The 18,832-nt window shown below is 35.8% G+C and overlaps 1 protein-coding gene and 1 long non-coding RNA gene across 3 annotated transcripts in view; one reads left to right on the top strand and one right to left on the bottom strand.

Annotated features, from left to right (window-relative positions):
* ABHD3 (abhydrolase domain containing 3, phospholipase) overlaps positions 1 to 18,314 on the top strand; it is a 53,244-nt gene extending 34,930 nt beyond the window's left edge. The window contains exons 6-9 of the mRNA XM_001367082.4: positions 2,853 to 3,026; positions 4,405 to 4,453; positions 4,536 to 4,701; positions 17,417 to 18,314. Coding sequence (XP_001367119.3) covers positions 2,853 to 3,026; positions 4,405 to 4,453; positions 4,536 to 4,701; positions 17,417 to 17,595 — 568 coding nt within the window. The 3' untranslated portion in view covers positions 17,596 to 18,314. The remainder of the gene's footprint in view (positions 1 to 2,852; positions 3,027 to 4,404; positions 4,454 to 4,535; positions 4,702 to 17,416) is intronic.
* Positions 4,449 to 12,384, bottom strand: LOC130458388 (uncharacterized). Of its 2 annotated transcripts, none has more exons than XR_008917686.1 (2): positions 12,280 to 12,384; positions 4,449 to 4,735 (listed from the first exon to the last, which is right to left on the bottom strand). It is a non-coding gene; the product is annotated as an uncharacterized LOC130458388 (long non-coding RNA). The 2 variants fall into 2 exon arrangements; XR_008917685.1 differs by lacking the exon at positions 12,280 to 12,384 and adding an exon at positions 8,619 to 9,016.
* Positions 18,315 to 18,832: the final 518 nt, after the last annotated feature.

Here is an 18,832-nt window from a genome sequence, read left to right as displayed (position 1 = left end):
GGATAATTTCTTGTAATATGATATCTGAGATTTTTTTTAATCCTTACTTTGAGGTAGTTCAATAATTCTTAAATTGTCTCTCCTGGATCTAGTTTCCAGGTCAGTTATTTTTTTCAATGAGATATTTCATGTTTTCTTCTATTTTTTCATTCTTTTGATTTTGTTTTATTGTTTCTTGATGACACATGAAGTCATTAGCTTCTGTTTGTCCAATTCTAATTTTTAAAGACTGCATTTCTTTAATATGGAATTAGGTATCAAATGATAACATTTGTCTAACCCAGTGGAATTGCTTGTCACTCTGGGAGTAGAGAGGGAAAAGGGGAGGGAAAGAAAATATATCATGGAAACATGGAAAAATGATTAAAAAAGAAAAGGCTGAGGTTCTTCCATGACCTTTTGATCCTCCTTTTCCATTTGGTCCATTCTACTTTTCATTGAATGTTTTTCTTCATTATATTTTTTTTAACCTCTTTTTTCAGTAGGTCAATTCTGTTGTTTTTTTTTCAGAAACTTTTGTTCATTGGATTTTTGTGCCTCTTTTTCCAATTGGCCAATTTCGCTTTTTATGCTGTTATTTTCTTTTTGCAGTATTCATTTCTTTTTCCCATTTTTCTTTGACCTGTCATTTGATTTTTGAATTCCATTTTGAATTCTTCTAGTGGTTAAGACCAATTTCCATTTTTCTTTGAAGTTTTACTTGTGGTTGCTTGGATCTCAATAACTGTCCCCTGTTGAGTCTGTGCTTTGTTTTGTTGCCATAGAAATTTTAGTGAGTTAGGGGTTTCTTGAGCTGGTTTCTCATTTTCCCAGCCCTTTTTTTTCCCTGTAGACTGGAAATTCTGAAAGCTGCTGATTCTGCCTCCTATACTGCTGGCTTGCAGAGCTATGCACTGTGAGCTACTTTGTTGTGGGACTAGGTTCACTACTTCAGTGCAGGCTTGAAAGGGCCCAATGCTGTGGACTTCTGGGCCTCAGTACAGGCTGGTGCCAGGGCCTGGAACTTTATAGGGTGGGTCTGAGGGGCTCTTTTATTGGTGTAGTCTATGTCCCAGGATCCCAAAGTTGGCCTATGCCCAGGTTTGGAATCTTGCACAGTAGGTGGGGGAGGGGGGGTCTGCCATCACTCCTCTGTGTGCAGTTTTGTCACTGGCTCTCCCTTATCAATTCTCTCTGCTACTTTTCACATTGTCTTCAGTGAGAGAGCCCCCTCACTCAGTCTTTCTGTTGGTTTTTGACTCCTGTCATTTTGAGGCCCTTTTAAAGATTGGCTTAGAAGGATTCTCAGAATGGCTTCAGCTTTTGCTGCTATTAAGCTGCCATCTTGGCTTCTGCACCATACTCATTTTTTAACAGATGACCTTGAGGCTGAGAGGTTAAATGATTATTTTCCCCATCTCACATAGCTAGTAAGTATCTGAGGCAGAATATGAACTCAGGTCTTTCTAACTCTTAAGTCCATCACTCTGCCTAGTAATATATCTAGTTTCAGTATTTAAATGACTTGTTCAACATAACACCATAAGTCAGTAGTACTTGAAGATAGTTACAGAATTGATCATTCAGCTTCACAATTCCCAATCCTTTATGGCAGCCACTAGTTTCCATCTCTTTTTCCACCACTTCTATTTCCATTGCACGGCACTTGACTGGTTTGAGTTTATCTGTAATATAGTCTATCACAAAATGGCCAAAAGGGAGGGGAAACAGAAACCAAAGACTCAGACAAGTCATACACTCTATAATCAACTTTTAGTTTTTCAGGGGTTTATATTACCAAAGCAAATTGTGTAGGAAGTCAGCAGATGATTTTGTGGGTTATGGAAACTCCTGAGGTCTCACGCTGTCTGGAATTTCTTTAGATATTTCATAAAGATTTTGTATTCTTTCTCAATCATCAAAAGTCTAACTGAATAATTTTTTCCTCTTCTTTTTAACTCAATTCAGGCAATATTTACAAAATGCCTGCTGGGTGCATTTTATTTTGTCAGGCATTGGGGATATCAAAACAAAAACAATTTTTGCCCTTAAATTTTATACAATACAAAATTTATACAGATTTTATATTATACATCATTTTATTTCTATTTATTTTTATATTAGGTTTATTTATTATTTATTATTTTATTATTTTTCTATTTTATTGCATATAATATGATACACAATATGATATATTCTAGAATATATTATATTATTTATATATAAAATTTAACAGTTTCAAGACCTAAATGAACTGGAATGTATCATTTACTATTTAACATTGGAACTTACTTTATTATCTTGATCCACAAGACCTATGATTACATTAATGTACATCATCTATTGGATCATGGATCTAGATTAAAAAAAGGGACTTAAGAGGATATCTGGTTCTGCTGCCTCCTTTTAAAGATCAGGAAACTGAAGATCAGAAAGGTTAAGCGATTTGCCCAAGGTCACAGAGGTAACAGGTACCAGAATGATAGTTGAAAATTCATTGATTTTCTCAAAGGTCCCCAGTTCCCAAGTGTCTGATGAGGATTTCTAAACCAGGCCTCCTTGACTATTGCTCCATACACTCTACACTGCTGCCTCCCTACATTCCTTATCCTATTTGCTCTGCTCAAGATGTGTGATTATATGGTTACAAAGAAATAATGTGATAGTTACTAAGTGGTGGTTCTGCTTTTCCAAAATGAAAAACTTCAAAATTTGCTTTTGGATTGCTTAGTCTCCTCCCTAAAGATCTTCCTAGAACTGCTGTGACATCTTTGGCAATAGATGGTCAAGAAGTTGTTCTTTGTGTGCTATAATTTAATTTCATTTAAGCAAATTATTCATTTTAAATTGTGTCATTCGTCCTCTTGTTTTAGTATGCTACTTTTAAATTATCTGGGCAAAATTGGTACCAAAACTCCTTTGATGGCAGCTGCAACATTTTCTGTTGGCTGGAATACTTTTGCTTGTGCAGAGTCATTGGAGAAACCACTTAACTGGCTGCTTTTTAACTACTATTTGACAACCTGTCTACAATCTTCTGTTAACAAGTGAGTTATCTCTTCAAATTAAAAAGTGAAAAAGAATATTCTGTTGTGATTTTTTTAAGTCTTCTAATTTTCAATTTATTGCTTTCCCTGAGTGAGTGCCAAGTCACTTCCTACTCAAGTTAGGTGTTAAATATTTATACAGGCTCAGTAATTATCATCCCTAAACTGGACTCTGAAATGTCGAAGTTAAACATTGTAGTAAGTTTTGAGTCATTTGCCCTTAAGAATCGTTAGTCCTTTGGTCTCTTAAACTTCTCCATTATTATTTTTTGTCATCTGGTGCTTTGGTTTTTCGAAGTACATTTACATATGTTTTCTACTAGGCTTAATTTTGATTTATATTTTAAGCCAAATGAGCATGATTTGTTTTGCTAAAGGATCAAAAAATTTTATTCTTTAAGTCACAGAATATTAGAACTAAAGGAATCTTAGAAATGATTTTTATATTTTTTCTATAAGCTTAGCTTTGATTCATATTTTAAGTCACATGAACACAATTTGTTTTTCTAAAGCATCAAAAAATTTTGTTCCTTAAGCCACAGAATGTTAGAACTAAAGAAATCTTAGAAATCATTATGTTCAAACTTTTAAACTTTACAGTTGGAGAAAATTAATCCCAGAGAGTTATTAGCTTTAATCACAAAATAAAGCCATTTCTTATCTTTAAGAGAAGTACTCAGAGAAAACTATAGCTGCCCAAAATTTGACCTGAAATTTTGAAAATTTGGCAACAAGTTCTTTTGGGATTAGTACTACTAATGAGTTAAACAACCAAGATGGAAAACAGCCAGCCAAAAGTAATTTAAGAGCTGATTGGGTAAGGAAACCTGAATGTATTTTTAAGTACTTTTTTTTTTTCAGTGAGACTATCATGGCATTGATGTGAGTACTCATTTCATTTATGCAAATTATAATCTGTCCATGTCTTCAGTTACTATGAGACTTTTATCCAAATGGGTGCCCTCCGGAGGGAGGTCTCTGCCACATGGTAGAGGCTTTCCTCTAGGTCTTCTATGCTATTTCTGGCTTTTGTTACTTGACAGGCCCTATATTTCTTAGATGTCTTTTAAAAAGTTCTTCCACACAAATCATTGTTGGTGGTAATATGCTGCAGTCTGTTTTTTACCCATGACAAATATTTAGCTCTTTAAATTACTTCAGTTTTTCAGATTAATTATGTAAATGTCCTTAGCTCAGTAATTATTTAAGTGAAATGTATCCAAAGAGTTGAATTCTGTTTTTATCTTGGGTAATTCTTGTTATATTTTATAGGTTCAAATGTTAACATTTTCTTGCTCAGCTAGTTTATAAAGTGCTTTAGTTAAGGTATAAGGTGGGAATGGTCTTTATTTTTTCTTTTGCAATTATTTGTTTCTAGGCATCGACATATGTTTGTGAAACAAATTGACATGGATCATGTCATGAAGGTATGAGAAATCTTATGTCAATTTTATTTAATGTTTTGATTTTTAAAATTAGGTGTCATTTATTTGATTTTTGTTTCTTCAGGCAAAATCCATCAGAGAGTTTGATAAACGATTTACTTCAGTTATGTTTGGATACCGTTCTATTGATGATTATTACACTGATGCTAGTCCAAATCGAAGGTTGAAGTCAGTAGGAATTCCTGTGCTTTGCCTAAATTCTGTGGATGATGTATTCTCTCCCCGTCATGGTGAGTTTAATTTCTTTTAAAATATAAATGAACCCTGTGGGAGTAAAAACACCAATGAAAAGCAACTGCTTGACTACAGGGGTTGAGGGGATACGACTGAGGAGAGACTCTAAATGAACACTCTAATGCAAATACCAACAACAGGGAAATGGGTTCGAGTCAAGAACACATGCGATAACCAGTGGAATCGTGCGTCAGCTATGGGAGAGGGAAAGGGGGGGAGGGGAGGAAAAGAAAATGATCTTTGTTTCCAGTGAATAATGTTTGGAAATGACCAAATAAAATAATGTTTAAAATTAAAAAAAAAAATATATATATATATATATAAATGAACCATCTTCAAAATGGTCTTCATTTCCAGAAAATAAGTAAATGATGATATCACAATTTTTTTATTATAAAGATATCTTATTTTACCAATTACTTACCAATAACAAATCTCCACATAAGTTTTCCAAAGTTATCTACTTCAAATTGTCTCCCTCCCTCCCTTCCCAGAACTGACAAGCAATTCAATCTGGGTTATATATGTATTATCTTGTAAAACATGTTCCCATATTATTCATTTTGTAAGAGAATAATCATATAAAACCAAACCCCCAAATAAACTAAAGTGAAAAATCATATGCTTTGGACATCACAATATTTTTAAAGCATTTTGGTGTTTTGAATGATAAAAAGAACATTACAATAAACAGGAACCAGATAGACCCATAGAGCATATCAGCATTGATTGCTACATTTTTCTTTTAGAGTTTTATAATTTCATTAAACCTCTGTTGTGTTCAGGTCAAGGGAAAGATATGACCTTTGGTGGTTTTACCTATTTGCATTTTTATTGCATTTCTTCCTTGAAAAATACACTGTTCTTTGAACTGATTATATTGTCCTCATACAGTATCTTGGCACAGAATGTCTCTTGCCATGATGGATCTTTTCCACATAAGATTCCTTTCAGTAAGGTTTTTCCCTTTCTTTTTAACTATGAGAAGAATCTTGAGGCACCCCAGGCAGGATGACATTAAAATTCTTTAAATATTAGAAGGTTGTGCATTTGAACTATAAAAATGAGATTAGAAGGAAAACATTCCTAATTGGGTTTTTTTTTCCTCAAGAATAGTATAAGAAGGAATTTTGCCAAAGAATTAATTATTTTGTGGATGAAAAAGTTTAAAAGTTATGTAACTGACAGGAAAGCTTATTTGTTCTTTTTTTTTTAATTAATTTTTTTAGCTAATGAAAATTCATCTTTCTTTCTCCCTTCCCTTTGCTCTTTCATCTGTCCTTTAATTCAAGGAGCTTAGAGATCAGCTGCAGAGTTTACCTGTGTATGTGATATATGGGAGGTCCCCAAAGTCTTAGTGCAGGGAGCTCCTGGGTGGCTCAGTGGGTTGAGAGCCAGGCCCAGAGATGAGAGGTCCTGGGTTCAAATTTGGCCTCGGACACTTCCTCTCTGTGTGATCCTGGGCAAGTCACTAAACCTCCATTGCCTAGCCCTAATCACTCTTCTGACTTAGAAACAATATTGGTTCTAAGACAGAAGGTAAGGTTTAAAAAAAAAGTCTTAGTGCATTTTCAAGCTATTAAAATTTTAAACCCCCTAAATGATTATATTTATAGATTTAAGTTATATAAGTAAAGGACCTATAGCTTAAGATGACTTGGCATAATTATAGTACCTGACTGATCATCTTCTAAAATAATTTCTTGAGTGTTTCACATTCCACAAAACATTTTCCCCTTAGCAAATGACACTTAATTTTTAAGCCTCTCTAAAAATTCAAACATATATATTTATTATTACAAAATGGAACTTTATTTGGGAAACCCCAACTATTGACTGTTCTTTTACGCCCTGGGATTCTAACAGTGGCTGTATAAGCCAATTTGCTTGTTATTCTTAGGCATGATGGAACGGGCTGTCATGAGAGGCAGTAGGTTCCTTTTCCCTGGAAGTGTTCAGGTGATTCAGTGATCACTTTGGGGGAGTGTTGGAATGAGGATTACTTTTTGGGTAATGGATTGCTTGTGTCCCTTCTTCCTCCGAAAGGCTACAATTGTGTGGTTTTTCTCATATTACTGCAATGAATAGTTTTAGAACTTTCTGTTCATATCTTACCTCTACGGTCCTTATATTCAAGGATTTCTACATTTTCTACCTTCTTATCTGGATTTCTAAATTGCTTTCTCAAACATTAGGCATAGGTTACAAAATGTGGTCCCTCCCCTTGGCTTCAAATATCACTATAAAAGACCTACTTCTCAAAAATGTGAAGATGAAAAAAGGGAACTAGTGGTCATAAATTGAAACATTTAAAAAATTAAGACATTCCCATAGCTTGAGGTAGAGCCAACATAATGGGGTAGCCTGGGGGAGAAAAACAGTGACCTCGACCTCCAAACTCCTCCAAACAGATCTAGAAAATGCAATAGGTTGAGTCCTGTTTAGGCTGTACAAGAAAAAAATCACAGTAGGAGATAGACAGAAAATTACGCAGAATGATCCTACATGTAGGGCCTAGATTAAATTTGCTTGCCATCTCAGGGAGTGAAGGGGGTAGAGGGAGGGAGAGAATTTGGAACTCAAAATTTTTGGAAAAAAATTTTTGGAAAATGCATTTTGAAAATTGTATATAATTGGAAAAAAGTTAAAAAAAATTTTTAAAGAAAGTTCTGCAGAAACAGGGTCTGGCCAGAAGTGTACTCCACAGGATATTCATTGCAGGATGCAGAGGAGGCTGTGCACTCAGACAAGAAAAGTTCCTAGATCTACCACAGAAGAGCCTGAATCTTTGTAGCATACAGGAACCACATATCCGTTGATGTTTGTTACTATCAAGTTCCAAGTCACAGATCTTGGGCAGGTGGAGGAGGGGGTCTGTATCTAGAGGTGGCTCTCCAGGATGAGGAGATCTAACTTGTAAACTGAGCATGGAGCAAGTTCATCAGCAATGTAGGTTGGACCCCCAGGAGCAGAGCAAGGTCTTTCTTTGTTCTAGCTTTCTAGAACAAAGTCTGAAGTGTGCAGAGAAATAACCAGGTGTTAAAAGGGAAATGAGGAGAACCACTGGGAAGAACCTTGGCTTGACAGAGAGCTGATGGCTGCCCTCAGTCCCTTCAAATAAGATGATGACACAAATAAGGCAGGTCTTAACAGAATAGGGCACACCACAGGAATGGAGATTGACAGGTGATTAGGAAATTTTGTGAAACCTAATCTTTCTGGAAGACCCTTCTGGTTAAAAAAACAAAAAACAAAACAAAAAAAAATCCTTGTTGGAGGGAGATCAATAATATTCTAATCAGGGCTTTGCAGTACCTGACTCTAACAGGGATTCCCCCCCATCCCCAGATCAAACCTAAATCCTCCAACTCTCTTTCTTCTCTTTTTTTTTTGGAAAATTTTATTTGATTAGTCAATTTAGAACATTATTCCTTGGTTACAAGAATCATATTCTTTCCCTCCCTTCCCTCCCCCCACCCTTCCTGTAGCTGATGCACAATTCCACTGGGTTTTACATGTGACCTTGATCAAAACGTATTTCCATGTTGTTGATGTTTGCACTAGGGAGATCATTTAGAGTCTACCCTCTTTCTTCTCTTAAATGATCAGGCTGCTATTGTCTGAACAAACACCTTTTATTTTGGAAAGGATAGTTATAATGGGGATAGGTAAGAGGTCAGACAGGAGTCCCCATGCTACATGCCCAGTCTATAGGTGAGTCCTCCAACTTTTGGCCAACAGCCGGGATCAGCCAGAAACCCTTAACTGATTTCTTATTCTCCTATGATGGCTATCCTGAACTAATGTTAAAATATTTGTATTAGTCTTTAAGATATAGCTGACCCAGAGGAAGGAGTTTTGTCTTCAGGACTGACTCAGCCCACCCTCCAGGGAGAATCCCTCATGGACAAACCTGAAATGTCTAATCAGTCCATTCGGATCTTGATATGGCAGAGAGCAGGATCAGTTCATAGACAATAAGGGCATTGAGTTCAATTGGGAAATCTTCAGGAGATTTGATGGGATTCAAATCCAGAGATCAGGAAAAAGTTGTTTCCAGTCCAAGGCTCAGAACCGAACCCCTTGCTTGGTGGTTTCCTTCCCAGAAGCCCCCTCTCTCCAATATTCCAACTGCTCAGTCTGTCACTCATGCCTCTTGCTGTGTTCCATTTCCACTCTGTTAAAATCTCCTCTTACACAGGTCAGGAATTCCAGACCAAAAGGAAGCTTATATTTCTGACCTTCTGAATCAACTGAGCTTTCTAGGTGACCAGTAGCAGCTAAGACACAAACCCAAGTTAGGAACTTGGTATAGCTCAGAGCAGGGAGGGGCCATTTATCTGATTTTGCTATGGATCAAAAAATTTAGGAGCACTGAAAGCTTCCAGGTCTCCAGCCTGAGTTGAGCTGTCCCTGAGACCCAGGAATTAAATATTCCAAGAACAAAGCATCCAGGCAGCCTAGATAGTCCTTCTAAAATTGTAAATAGCCTAGCCCTAACAAAAAAAAAAGTTCAAAATTTAAAAAAATAAGTTGGAAGAGTGAGTAAGCAAAACAGAATCCCAATAGAAAAAGCTGTTATGGTTGCAAGGATGCTCAAGACCCAAGCCTAGAAGAAAATAACTATAAGACATTTACAGTCAAAGCCACAAAGAAAAACATTGCTTGGGCATAGGTTCAACTATTCAGCTTCCAATTCCTGGAAGAGATGAAGTGTTTAACAAGTTAGAAAGAGTTTTGAAAAGAGTTTAACATGTTTTTATAAATGAAATGAGAGTGCTAGAGAAAAAAATGAAAAATAAATAAGAACTTTAAGAAAAAGAATTGGAAATGGGAATGAAGTTCTTGGACAAGAAGTACAAAATCTCATCCAAGCAACAAACTTCATGAAAATTAGAATGAGCCAAATACAAGCCAATAATATCATGAGACAAGAAGAAATATTAAAATTTTAAAATTTTTAACTGAAAAAATAGAAGAAAATATATGATTTCTAATAATCAAGACAACTGACTTGGAAAAAGAATGAGGATAAAAAAATTAAGAATAATTGGACTACTTGAATACTCTGATCAAAATAAGTCTTAAAATAATATTTTATGAAATTTTATAAGGAAAACTGCCCTGATTTCAAAGAACCAGGAGGCAAAATGTATCCTCTCTCCCATCATCAGTTGGGGTCACAAAGAGAATCTATTTAGAAAAAAGGTCAGAGAGTATTTCTGTTACATCTTGATTTTGAATAGAAAGAGAGAAAGAACGTACGAAATGGAGAAGGGAAAGAGAGGTTAGGGGAAATTATCTCACATAATTGGAGTACACAAATAGAAGTCTATACAAATAAGGAGGAAGGAAAGGAAGACTTGGCTGACATTTGAACCTCTGAACTGGTCAAACAGGAAAGAATGCACACAGTGGAATATAGAAATATATTTCTTGTAGTAGTGAAATAGGGGAGAAAGGAGTTTGAAGGGAAAAAAGAACTAGAGGAAAGGTAAGTTAAGGGAAGAGTTAGTTCTAGGCATAACAAGCTCTAAGGATGTAAAAAAATTTTATAGCTCTTTTTGAGTTGGCAAAGAATTGGAATCTGAGAAAGTGCCTATGAATCAGGGAAAGAATGGTTAAACAAGTTATATGTAAATGTGATGGGATACTATTGTGCCATAAGCAATGATGAAGGGACATGTATAACCCAGATCGAATTGCTTGTAATCTCCAGGAGGGGGGAGGGAAGAAGGGAGAGAGACAATTTAGATCATATAACTTTAGAAAACTTATGTGGAAATTTGTTATTAATCAAATTAAATGATGGTTTCAGAGAATACTGGAGAGACTAGTTTGAACTGATATATAACAAAGTGAATAGAACCAAGAGAATGATTTATATAATTTTTACCATATCATAAAGACAAATAATTTGGAAAGCATTAAGAACTCTAATTAGTGTAATTACCAACCACAATTCTAGAGGGCTAATGATGAAATATGCTACCCATCTCCTGAGATGTAAAGAACTCAGTGCAGAATGAGACATTTATGTGTGTGTTTATATATACATGTATATACATATTTATATATATAACAGGTTAATGTGAATTTTTTGCTTGATTATACATTTATTTATTTGTTTGTTTTCATTTTAAATTTGGGGAATAGAGGAAGAGAAGGCAGTTTTTTGGCTGGTTTTAAAAACATAATTTTTATTTATTTTAAAACCCTTACCTTCTGTCTTAGAAGCAATATTGTATATTGGTTCCAAGGCATAAGAGGAGTATGGGGTAGGCACTAGGGGTTAAATGACTTCCCCAGAGTCACTAGCTAGGAAATGTCTGAGTCTAGATTTGAACCCAGGACCCAGGTCTCTTGGTTTGACTCTCAATCTACTGAACCACCTAGCTATCTCAAAAAAAAAAAAAGTTAATTTTAAGAAAAGAAAAAGACATTGCTCAACTTTTTAAAAAGTCTCTTTACTCCTCCAGATATGTTTCTCCTTATAACTATTTAGAATTCCCCTGTTGTTTCTTTTTTTTTTTTAACTCTTACCTTCTGTCTTGGAGTCAATACTGTATATTGGTTCCAAGGCAGAAGAGCAGTAAGGGCAAGGCAATGGGGGTCAAGTGACTTGCCCAGGGTCACACAGCTAGAAGTGTCTGAGCCAAATTTTCCCCTATTGATTTTAAGCAAGTTTTTTCAACAGGAACATTTGTCCCATGTAGGCTTAACTACTAATAATGTATGTGAAATAATTTAATTAATTTAAACTTTAACTCAATGAAATCAGATTTTTAAAGAATAGCAAGGTAATATGTATATAGTTACAATTATATTAATTACAGCAATTATTTAGCCTCAAGAATAAAACCTCATTTTGATGGGGATATGATTGGGGTTTTGGCATTAAAAGATACTGCAAATAGGAATAACATGAAAATAGGTTTTGAACAATGATACATGTATAACCCAGTGAAATGCTTGTCAATTCTGGGAGGGGGAAGGGAAGAGGGGAAGGAAAGAACATAAATCATGTAACCATGGAAAAATATTCTAAATAAATAAATTCTTTTAAAAAAGAATAAAACCTCCTGCTGGGCTAGTTAAACTTAAAACAGCCAATTAATATATATGTCCTTAACTATATTACTTATGTTAAGAGTAATTGACTTGAAACTAGTATAAACCAGCAGTCCAGTTAATAGTAACATCTGTATAAGACTTAAGGGTTTCCAAAGCCTTTACTCACAGCCACACTGTGAGAGAATCCTGGAACAAATTAAGTATAATTACTCCCATTTTATTCCTGGGGCAACCGTAATGTTGCTGTACTGTCAAAAAGAGTCCAAATACAAGTTGTGCTGACTTATTTACTAACGTGGAGGTCATGCTGCTAGGACGGAGCAGAGTTTTGAACTCAGTCTCTCCAGACATAAAACATGAAATGATTTCCAAGTTTCCTTCTGACTTGAAATCCTAACATAAAGAGTTCCATACAGAGCCTCAGAGATGACATTCAAACCTAGGTCTCTACCTCCACCCATACTGATGCTCCCCAAAAGGAAGAGTGACAGTCACTTTACTTTGATTCCTCAGTGGTCACAGGGTAGCATGTTGCATTATTAGTCCTTTGAAATTGTGGTTGCTCATTATGCTTCTAAGAGTTATTGTTCCTTATTGTCATCTTAGAATCTATATCACGTATGGATTCCGAGGCAGAAGAGCGGTAAGGACTAGGCAATTAGAATGGAGTGAATTGTCCAGGATCACACAGCTAAGAAGTCTTTGAGGTCATATTTGAACCCAAGACCTGCCATCTCTAGGTCTGGCTCTCAATTCACTGAGCCACCTAGTTGTCCCCAAGTTGCTAAGTCTTTCAAAGTTGTTTTATCTTTGCAATAATGTACTGTATAAATTGTTCTCTTGTTCACTCTGTCATATAAAACTTCCCAGATTTCTCTGAAACCATTCCCTTCATTATTTCTCATAAAAAATGTTTTAAGTTATCATAAAAGTATATTTATTATAAAAATGTATTTCAGTTTTCAGAAACCCTTCATCATTTCTTATAGCACAACAGTTTCCTATCACATTTATATATGCAAATTTGTTAGGGCAACCATTCTATAGTTGATGGGCAACCCCTCTGATTCCAATTCTTTGCCAGCTCAAAAAGAGCTACAGATATTTTTGTATATCCTTAGAGTGCTTAGAATGAACCCTTCTTCAATCCCCCCTTTTATTCTCCCACTCTCTCCACTCCTTCCCCTCCTATTTCCCCATTGAGAGAAACATATTATTCTACTCAACTCTGTATCCGCTCCTCCTTTGACCAATTCAGACATGAGTACGGTTCAAGTGTAAGCCACCTCTCCCCTTTCCTTTAAAAAATTTTTTTAAACTTCAATGGTTTCTACTGAATTCATTCTCAACAGGTTGTTTTAAGTGTTCTGGCCAGAGCACACCTGGATATTACAGCATATGAATGGAGAAGAGTACTTTTGCCATTTACCTACTTCTAGATGTTACAGGAAATAATACAAAAACCATGTTAATCCACAAATGTACAAGAGATAATAGCAAAGTTGACAACCTAGAGTTAAGAACAATAGTCTTCTCTTTGTGTTCCCCAATTATTTGAGATGGTTTTCCCTGATATTTCTTTCCCTTCAGAACCCTCGCATATTCCTCTTCCCTTCCCATTCTGTTTCTTAAGATCACCATGACATTAACAGATGTAATAGAACCACTCCCTGGCCTTCTGCCTAATTAAATTCCCCCTGAAGATGATAGAATTTAGAGTGGACACATTGGGTCATCTACCTATTAGAACGTAAGCCATTTTTCTGGTTTTAGTCCCTTTTCACTATCTGCTTATGTTTACCATTTTATGATTCTTTTTGATTTATGCTTCAAGGTTTCTACAGTGCTCTAGGCTTTTCACCCTAAATGTTGAACTCAGCTGTTATCAGTCAGCTGGGAAGCTCCACTGTTTCAGGGTGATAACCTTGTAGGCTTCCCTTAGACTAGGATTCCTGCCCTCAATATTCTTTTGCAGGCTTCCGATAGGATTAGAAATGAGAGCCTGCCCTGCTCCTAAACAGATGCTGCTTGCTTTACCTTTTTCATTACATAGGTTAGGGACCATGACTACTTCTTACCCTGAAATTCCACCCCTATGCAAAGGACTTTCCTCCATTTACCCAAAAACTGTGCCCAGGACCTGGAAAGTGGGTGACAATACTGCCACTTGGCTCCTGTTCCTGAACTCAAATGAAGTGCTCTGGTGTGGATCTAGTAGGGATCTGACGCTCTGAACAGCAGGTTTTAAACCTCCCCCTGCTCCCATCACCCCCACCTTATAAGCAGGACTCTATGTCTCTCTTTGTTGACCTGGGCTAGAAAAGTGATTCACTGTGATTTATTTATTTTTTTAGTGCCCAATCAGAATTTGGTCTGGCACATTTCCTAGATTTGTTTGAGGAAGTTTTTTGTTGACTTGTTTTGGGAAAAAAACTTAACTATACTTCTTCCTGCTACTCTATCAGCTTGGTTCTGAATCCCTATCTCTAATAAGTTGCATTTTATTTGATTGGGTTCAACATTCTCTCCTGCAAGACATTTTAGTGTATTCTTTTTATTTTTTGTTTTTTTATAGTTTTATTTTTTTACCAATTATATGGAATAACAAATTTCCACACAAGTTTTTTGTTTTTTATTTTTTTAGCTTTTAGCAAAAGGATTTACTAGAAAAGTATATCAAGAACAATAATTACAGAAAAAAATCCCCTTCGCACCAGTGCCCACTCTACATATGCACATACAAAATCCCTGAAGGTAATGGGGTCAAACTTAAAGTAGGAGAGTACTGAGGAACATGAGTAGAGATTATGTATGCCCAAAGAGTATTTCCCAATTCCTGATTACAGAAGTTCTTTTCAGATTCTTTATGAGTATAGCTCCCTTTGTAGTTTTCTTTGTGTGTACAGCTATCTGATAAAATCATTAGAAATATGTATTTCTAGAATATTTATTCACGCAAATTTTCCTAAATTATCCGATTAAACTTATTTCCTTCTCTCCCTTCCCTTCCACATCCTGGTGCTAGCAGGCAATTTGATCTGGGTTTTACATGTATCATGTAAAGCATTCCGACTCCAACAATTCTTTCTCTGGAGGTGGAGAGTATTCTATGTCATAAGTCCCTCAGAATTGTCCTGGATCATTGTATTGCCGAGAGTAGCCAAGTCTCATAGTTGGGAAGGCAATTTGGAATTATGCCCAAAGGGCTTTATAAGAGTGCATGCCTTTTGATCCAGACATACCACTACTGGGTCTGTACCCCAAAGAAATAATAAGGAAAAAGACATTTACAAAAATATTCATAGCTGTGCTCTTTGTGGTGGCAAAAAATGGAATATGAGGGGATGCTCTCCGTTTGGGGAATGGCTGAACAAATTGTGGTATCTGATAGTGATGGAATATTATTGTGCTAAAAGGAATAAAATGAATTGGAAGAATTCCATGTGAACTGGAACAACCTCCAGGAATTGATGCAGAGTGAAAGGAGCAGAACCAGGAGAACATTGTACATAGTAACTGAAACACTGATGGATGATCAAATGTAATAGATTTTGCAATACATTAACCCAGGATAATTTTGAGGGACTTTTGAGAAAGAATACTATCTACATCTAGAGAAAGAATGGTTGAAGAATAAATATAGAAGAAAACATAATTTGTCACTTGTTTACATAGATATATGAATTGGGATTTTGATTTTAAAACATTATTACAAAAATGAGTGACATGGAAATAGATATCAAGTGACAATACATGTATAACCCAGTGGAATTGCTTCCCATCTCCAGGAATAGGGAGGGAAGAGGGAAGAGAGAGAATATGAATCATGTAACCATGGAGAAGTATTTTTAAAAATAATAAAAATTATATTTTTAAAAATGTCTGTCACAGTTGATCATCCCACAGTATTGCCATTATTGGGTACAATGTTTTCCTGGATCCTACAAGATACTGTAAAATCTAACTTGTTAGCTTTCTGCTGTCATCTGTAAATTCAATTGCTAACTCATATGTCTTAATCCAAGTCATGCATGAAAATGTTACACAGTACAGGACTAAGTGAATTCCTTAGACATTCCTGAGACATCTTTCTAGGATTGACCATTGATAAGCGCCCCCTAGGTCTATCTGTTACACCAGTTTCAAATTTACTTAACATTATTAACGTCAATCCACATCTCTCTAATTTGTGAAGAAATATAGTATGAGACTTTGGTATATGTTTGGCCGAAGTCTAGGTAAACTCTTTATTACAATCTTCAGTTCTGGGGACAATCAAAAAAGGAAATAAAGTTGTAGAATTTTGCCAGAAAACATAATCAAGTTGATTGAAAATTCATCTTTTTTTCTTTAAATTGGGACACTTGTTTATTCTTCCCTTTTTCCTGTGTCACATTCTTATACCCTACACAGGTCAGAATTCCCTTTTTCTACTCTGTACCCTATTTTTTGTTTTGTATTGTTTTCACACTGAAACCCTTTTTTAAAATCTTTTTTTGTAATGTTTTAAAGAATACTTCATTCTCCTTGAAAAGCTAGAGAATTAAGTGGCATTTCTTCAGCTCCTTTCCCCTCTTCTCTAGGTGGGAAATCATTCTTCACTTTGAGGATAGATAGCAGTCACTTGACCAAAGCAGAAAAAGTATGTCGTATGTTCTATGTAGGTCACTGCAAAATTCTCTCTGTTCTCTATACCTCCTGCAAGTCAGGCTCTGAGCCCTTTTTATTTCTGCCTTGCAGTTTCCTTAGAAAACTGCTATGTCAAACTGTTTGGAGATTGCCTCTCTTCTTACTTCTTTGACCCTATACAACTACACCCAACTTCTTTTCTCTTATCTTGTTAATCTCGTATGTATAATTAGGATTTGTTCCCCAGAACTCTAAATCCCAGTTTCCCAAGTTCCCTCTCATGTTACGTGCTAATATTAGGAGGATATAAGTTTTACATAGCTCCACCTCCCACTCTCTTTTCCCCTGATCGCAGTTTGTGGAGGTGGGGTGAAGTAAAGTGAGAGGCAGGAGAGTTTTACTCAGGTTTTACTTCTTTTTTCTTCTACTTCAAGTGATTATTAATAAATCTTATAAAATATAATACTTGGAGTTATTGGATATTAATTTAAATCTTATGCTTGCCAATGTATCTTCCTTACCTGATATTAGGAGGTATCTTCTTGAATCTTTTTATTTCTCTTGCCACCCTTCACCGCTCTTCCCAGGCTACTTCCTCAGCTCCTTCAGCAGCTGTCTCTCCTAGTGAGAGGCAATGTGCCATAACAGAAGGACAATAGACTTGGGAGTCAGGAGACCTAGGTTTGAAGCCCATTTTGGACCCGCATTGGCTATGATCACAGGCAAGCCCCTGACACCTCTGTTCTTGGGTTTCCTGATGTTATATGGGGATAATAATATTTCTACTGTATCTCTCACAGTATTATGGTGAGGTGCACTTCACAAATTTTAAGGCCATCATGTATAAAATATATATACATTGTTATGTGTATTAATGGTATATTTTAATAGTAATGTATAATAATTGTATTGACTAAAAATGATAATGGTACCGATTTTCCTATTGTATGTGACCGATTTGGAAAAGCTGATAATGTTATATTTTGTTCTCTTCCTCTTTCTTTTTAGCTATCCCAATAGAAACAGCTAAACAAAACCCAAATGTTGCTTTGGTCCTTACCTCTTATGGAGGCCATATTGGATTTCTGGAGGGGATATGGCCAAGACAGTCCACGTACATGGATCGAGTCTTCAAGCAGTTTGTACAAGCCGTAGTTGAGCATGGACATGAACTCTCCAGCATGTAGTTCTTAAGACATATCTTGTCTGGACCACCATTTTAGCACAGTGGCAAGTTCTGACAAAGGCAGCTCAGCTTAGTGCACAAATTTTAACTATTGTATATAAAGCAAATATGCCAGCAAAAGGATGAAGAGGTCCAGAATTATGTGCAAAAACTACTTTTTGAGGAAAAACTACTTTGTAGTAAGAAGTAAATCATAGTATATTAGATTAATTTATGTAGATCTTATTTTTAATATGCCTTACCAAGAATGACCTTAAATAAAGTAGCACTCTACATTCATTAAATTGCACTTAACCAAAACCATTGTGTAAACAGATTTTAATTCCTCAGGGTTTTAATTTAGGTTAGTACTTTTTTTTTAGGTTACCCAATTAAAATGACTTGTTTCATAACATTTTAATAACTACTAAGATACTTCCAATGCTATTTGAAGTATGTTACATGTTGGCACATTCCTAAGGGTACTTATGTCTAATAATAAATGTGAAAATGCATAAGAAGAAATGAAATGCAGTACATTGAATCTTTTGTGTCCTAGCTTTAAAAACAGCTCACAACTGTGCTAGACTGACTCTAGACTCATTCTTTCACCCTGTGAGAGTTATTAAATTAGGGATGGTTTCAGTTTTATAATGATGATTATTTTTATTTACATGATTATTTTTAAATAGTGAATGTACATATATCTATTAAAATAAATTCTTCCATTTTAAACCGTTACTGTGCAGGTCCCCTAATTATCTAACAATACCAAAAGAAAATAAAGTGTTTTAGAGAGAACTGTGATGTATAAGGATTTAACTTTGGGGCAAATCAGTATGAAAGTCCAAAAGATTTTTCTTTTTAGTTTTTACTCCCAGAACACTTTGCCCCTTATTCAGATCTTCCTGCCTCTTGCCTCCTTTTTTACCTGTTTGCAAATGTATTCTAGATTTTACATTTATCTTCACTATTATCTTTCTCTTTAAACCCTCCTCACCACCTATCTTTCCCTCTATTATAGGGGACAACACTGTACTCCCCATCGCTCAGGCTTGATACCCAGGAGTAATCCCAGCCTCCTTACTGTTTCTCACAGCCCTCCCCTCCCCCATACCCCAGCCCTTGTCAAGGCCTGTCAGTTTCACCTCTGCATCCTCTTGTCTCCTCTGACACTACCACCAGGACCTTGGTGCAGATCCTTATCCCTTCCCACCTTGAACCATTGAAATAAATTCCACTGACTGCCTATTGCTTCC

This window comes from Monodelphis domestica, chromosome 3 (assembly GCF_027887165.1).
Source record: "Monodelphis domestica isolate mMonDom1 chromosome 3, mMonDom1.pri, whole genome shotgun sequence".
In the NCBI taxonomy this organism is placed as follows: domain Eukaryota; kingdom Metazoa; phylum Chordata; class Mammalia; order Didelphimorphia; family Didelphidae; genus Monodelphis; species Monodelphis domestica.
The sequence above is the reverse complement of the archived record's forward strand: the minus strand, read 5'-3'. Positions and strand labels throughout refer to the sequence as shown.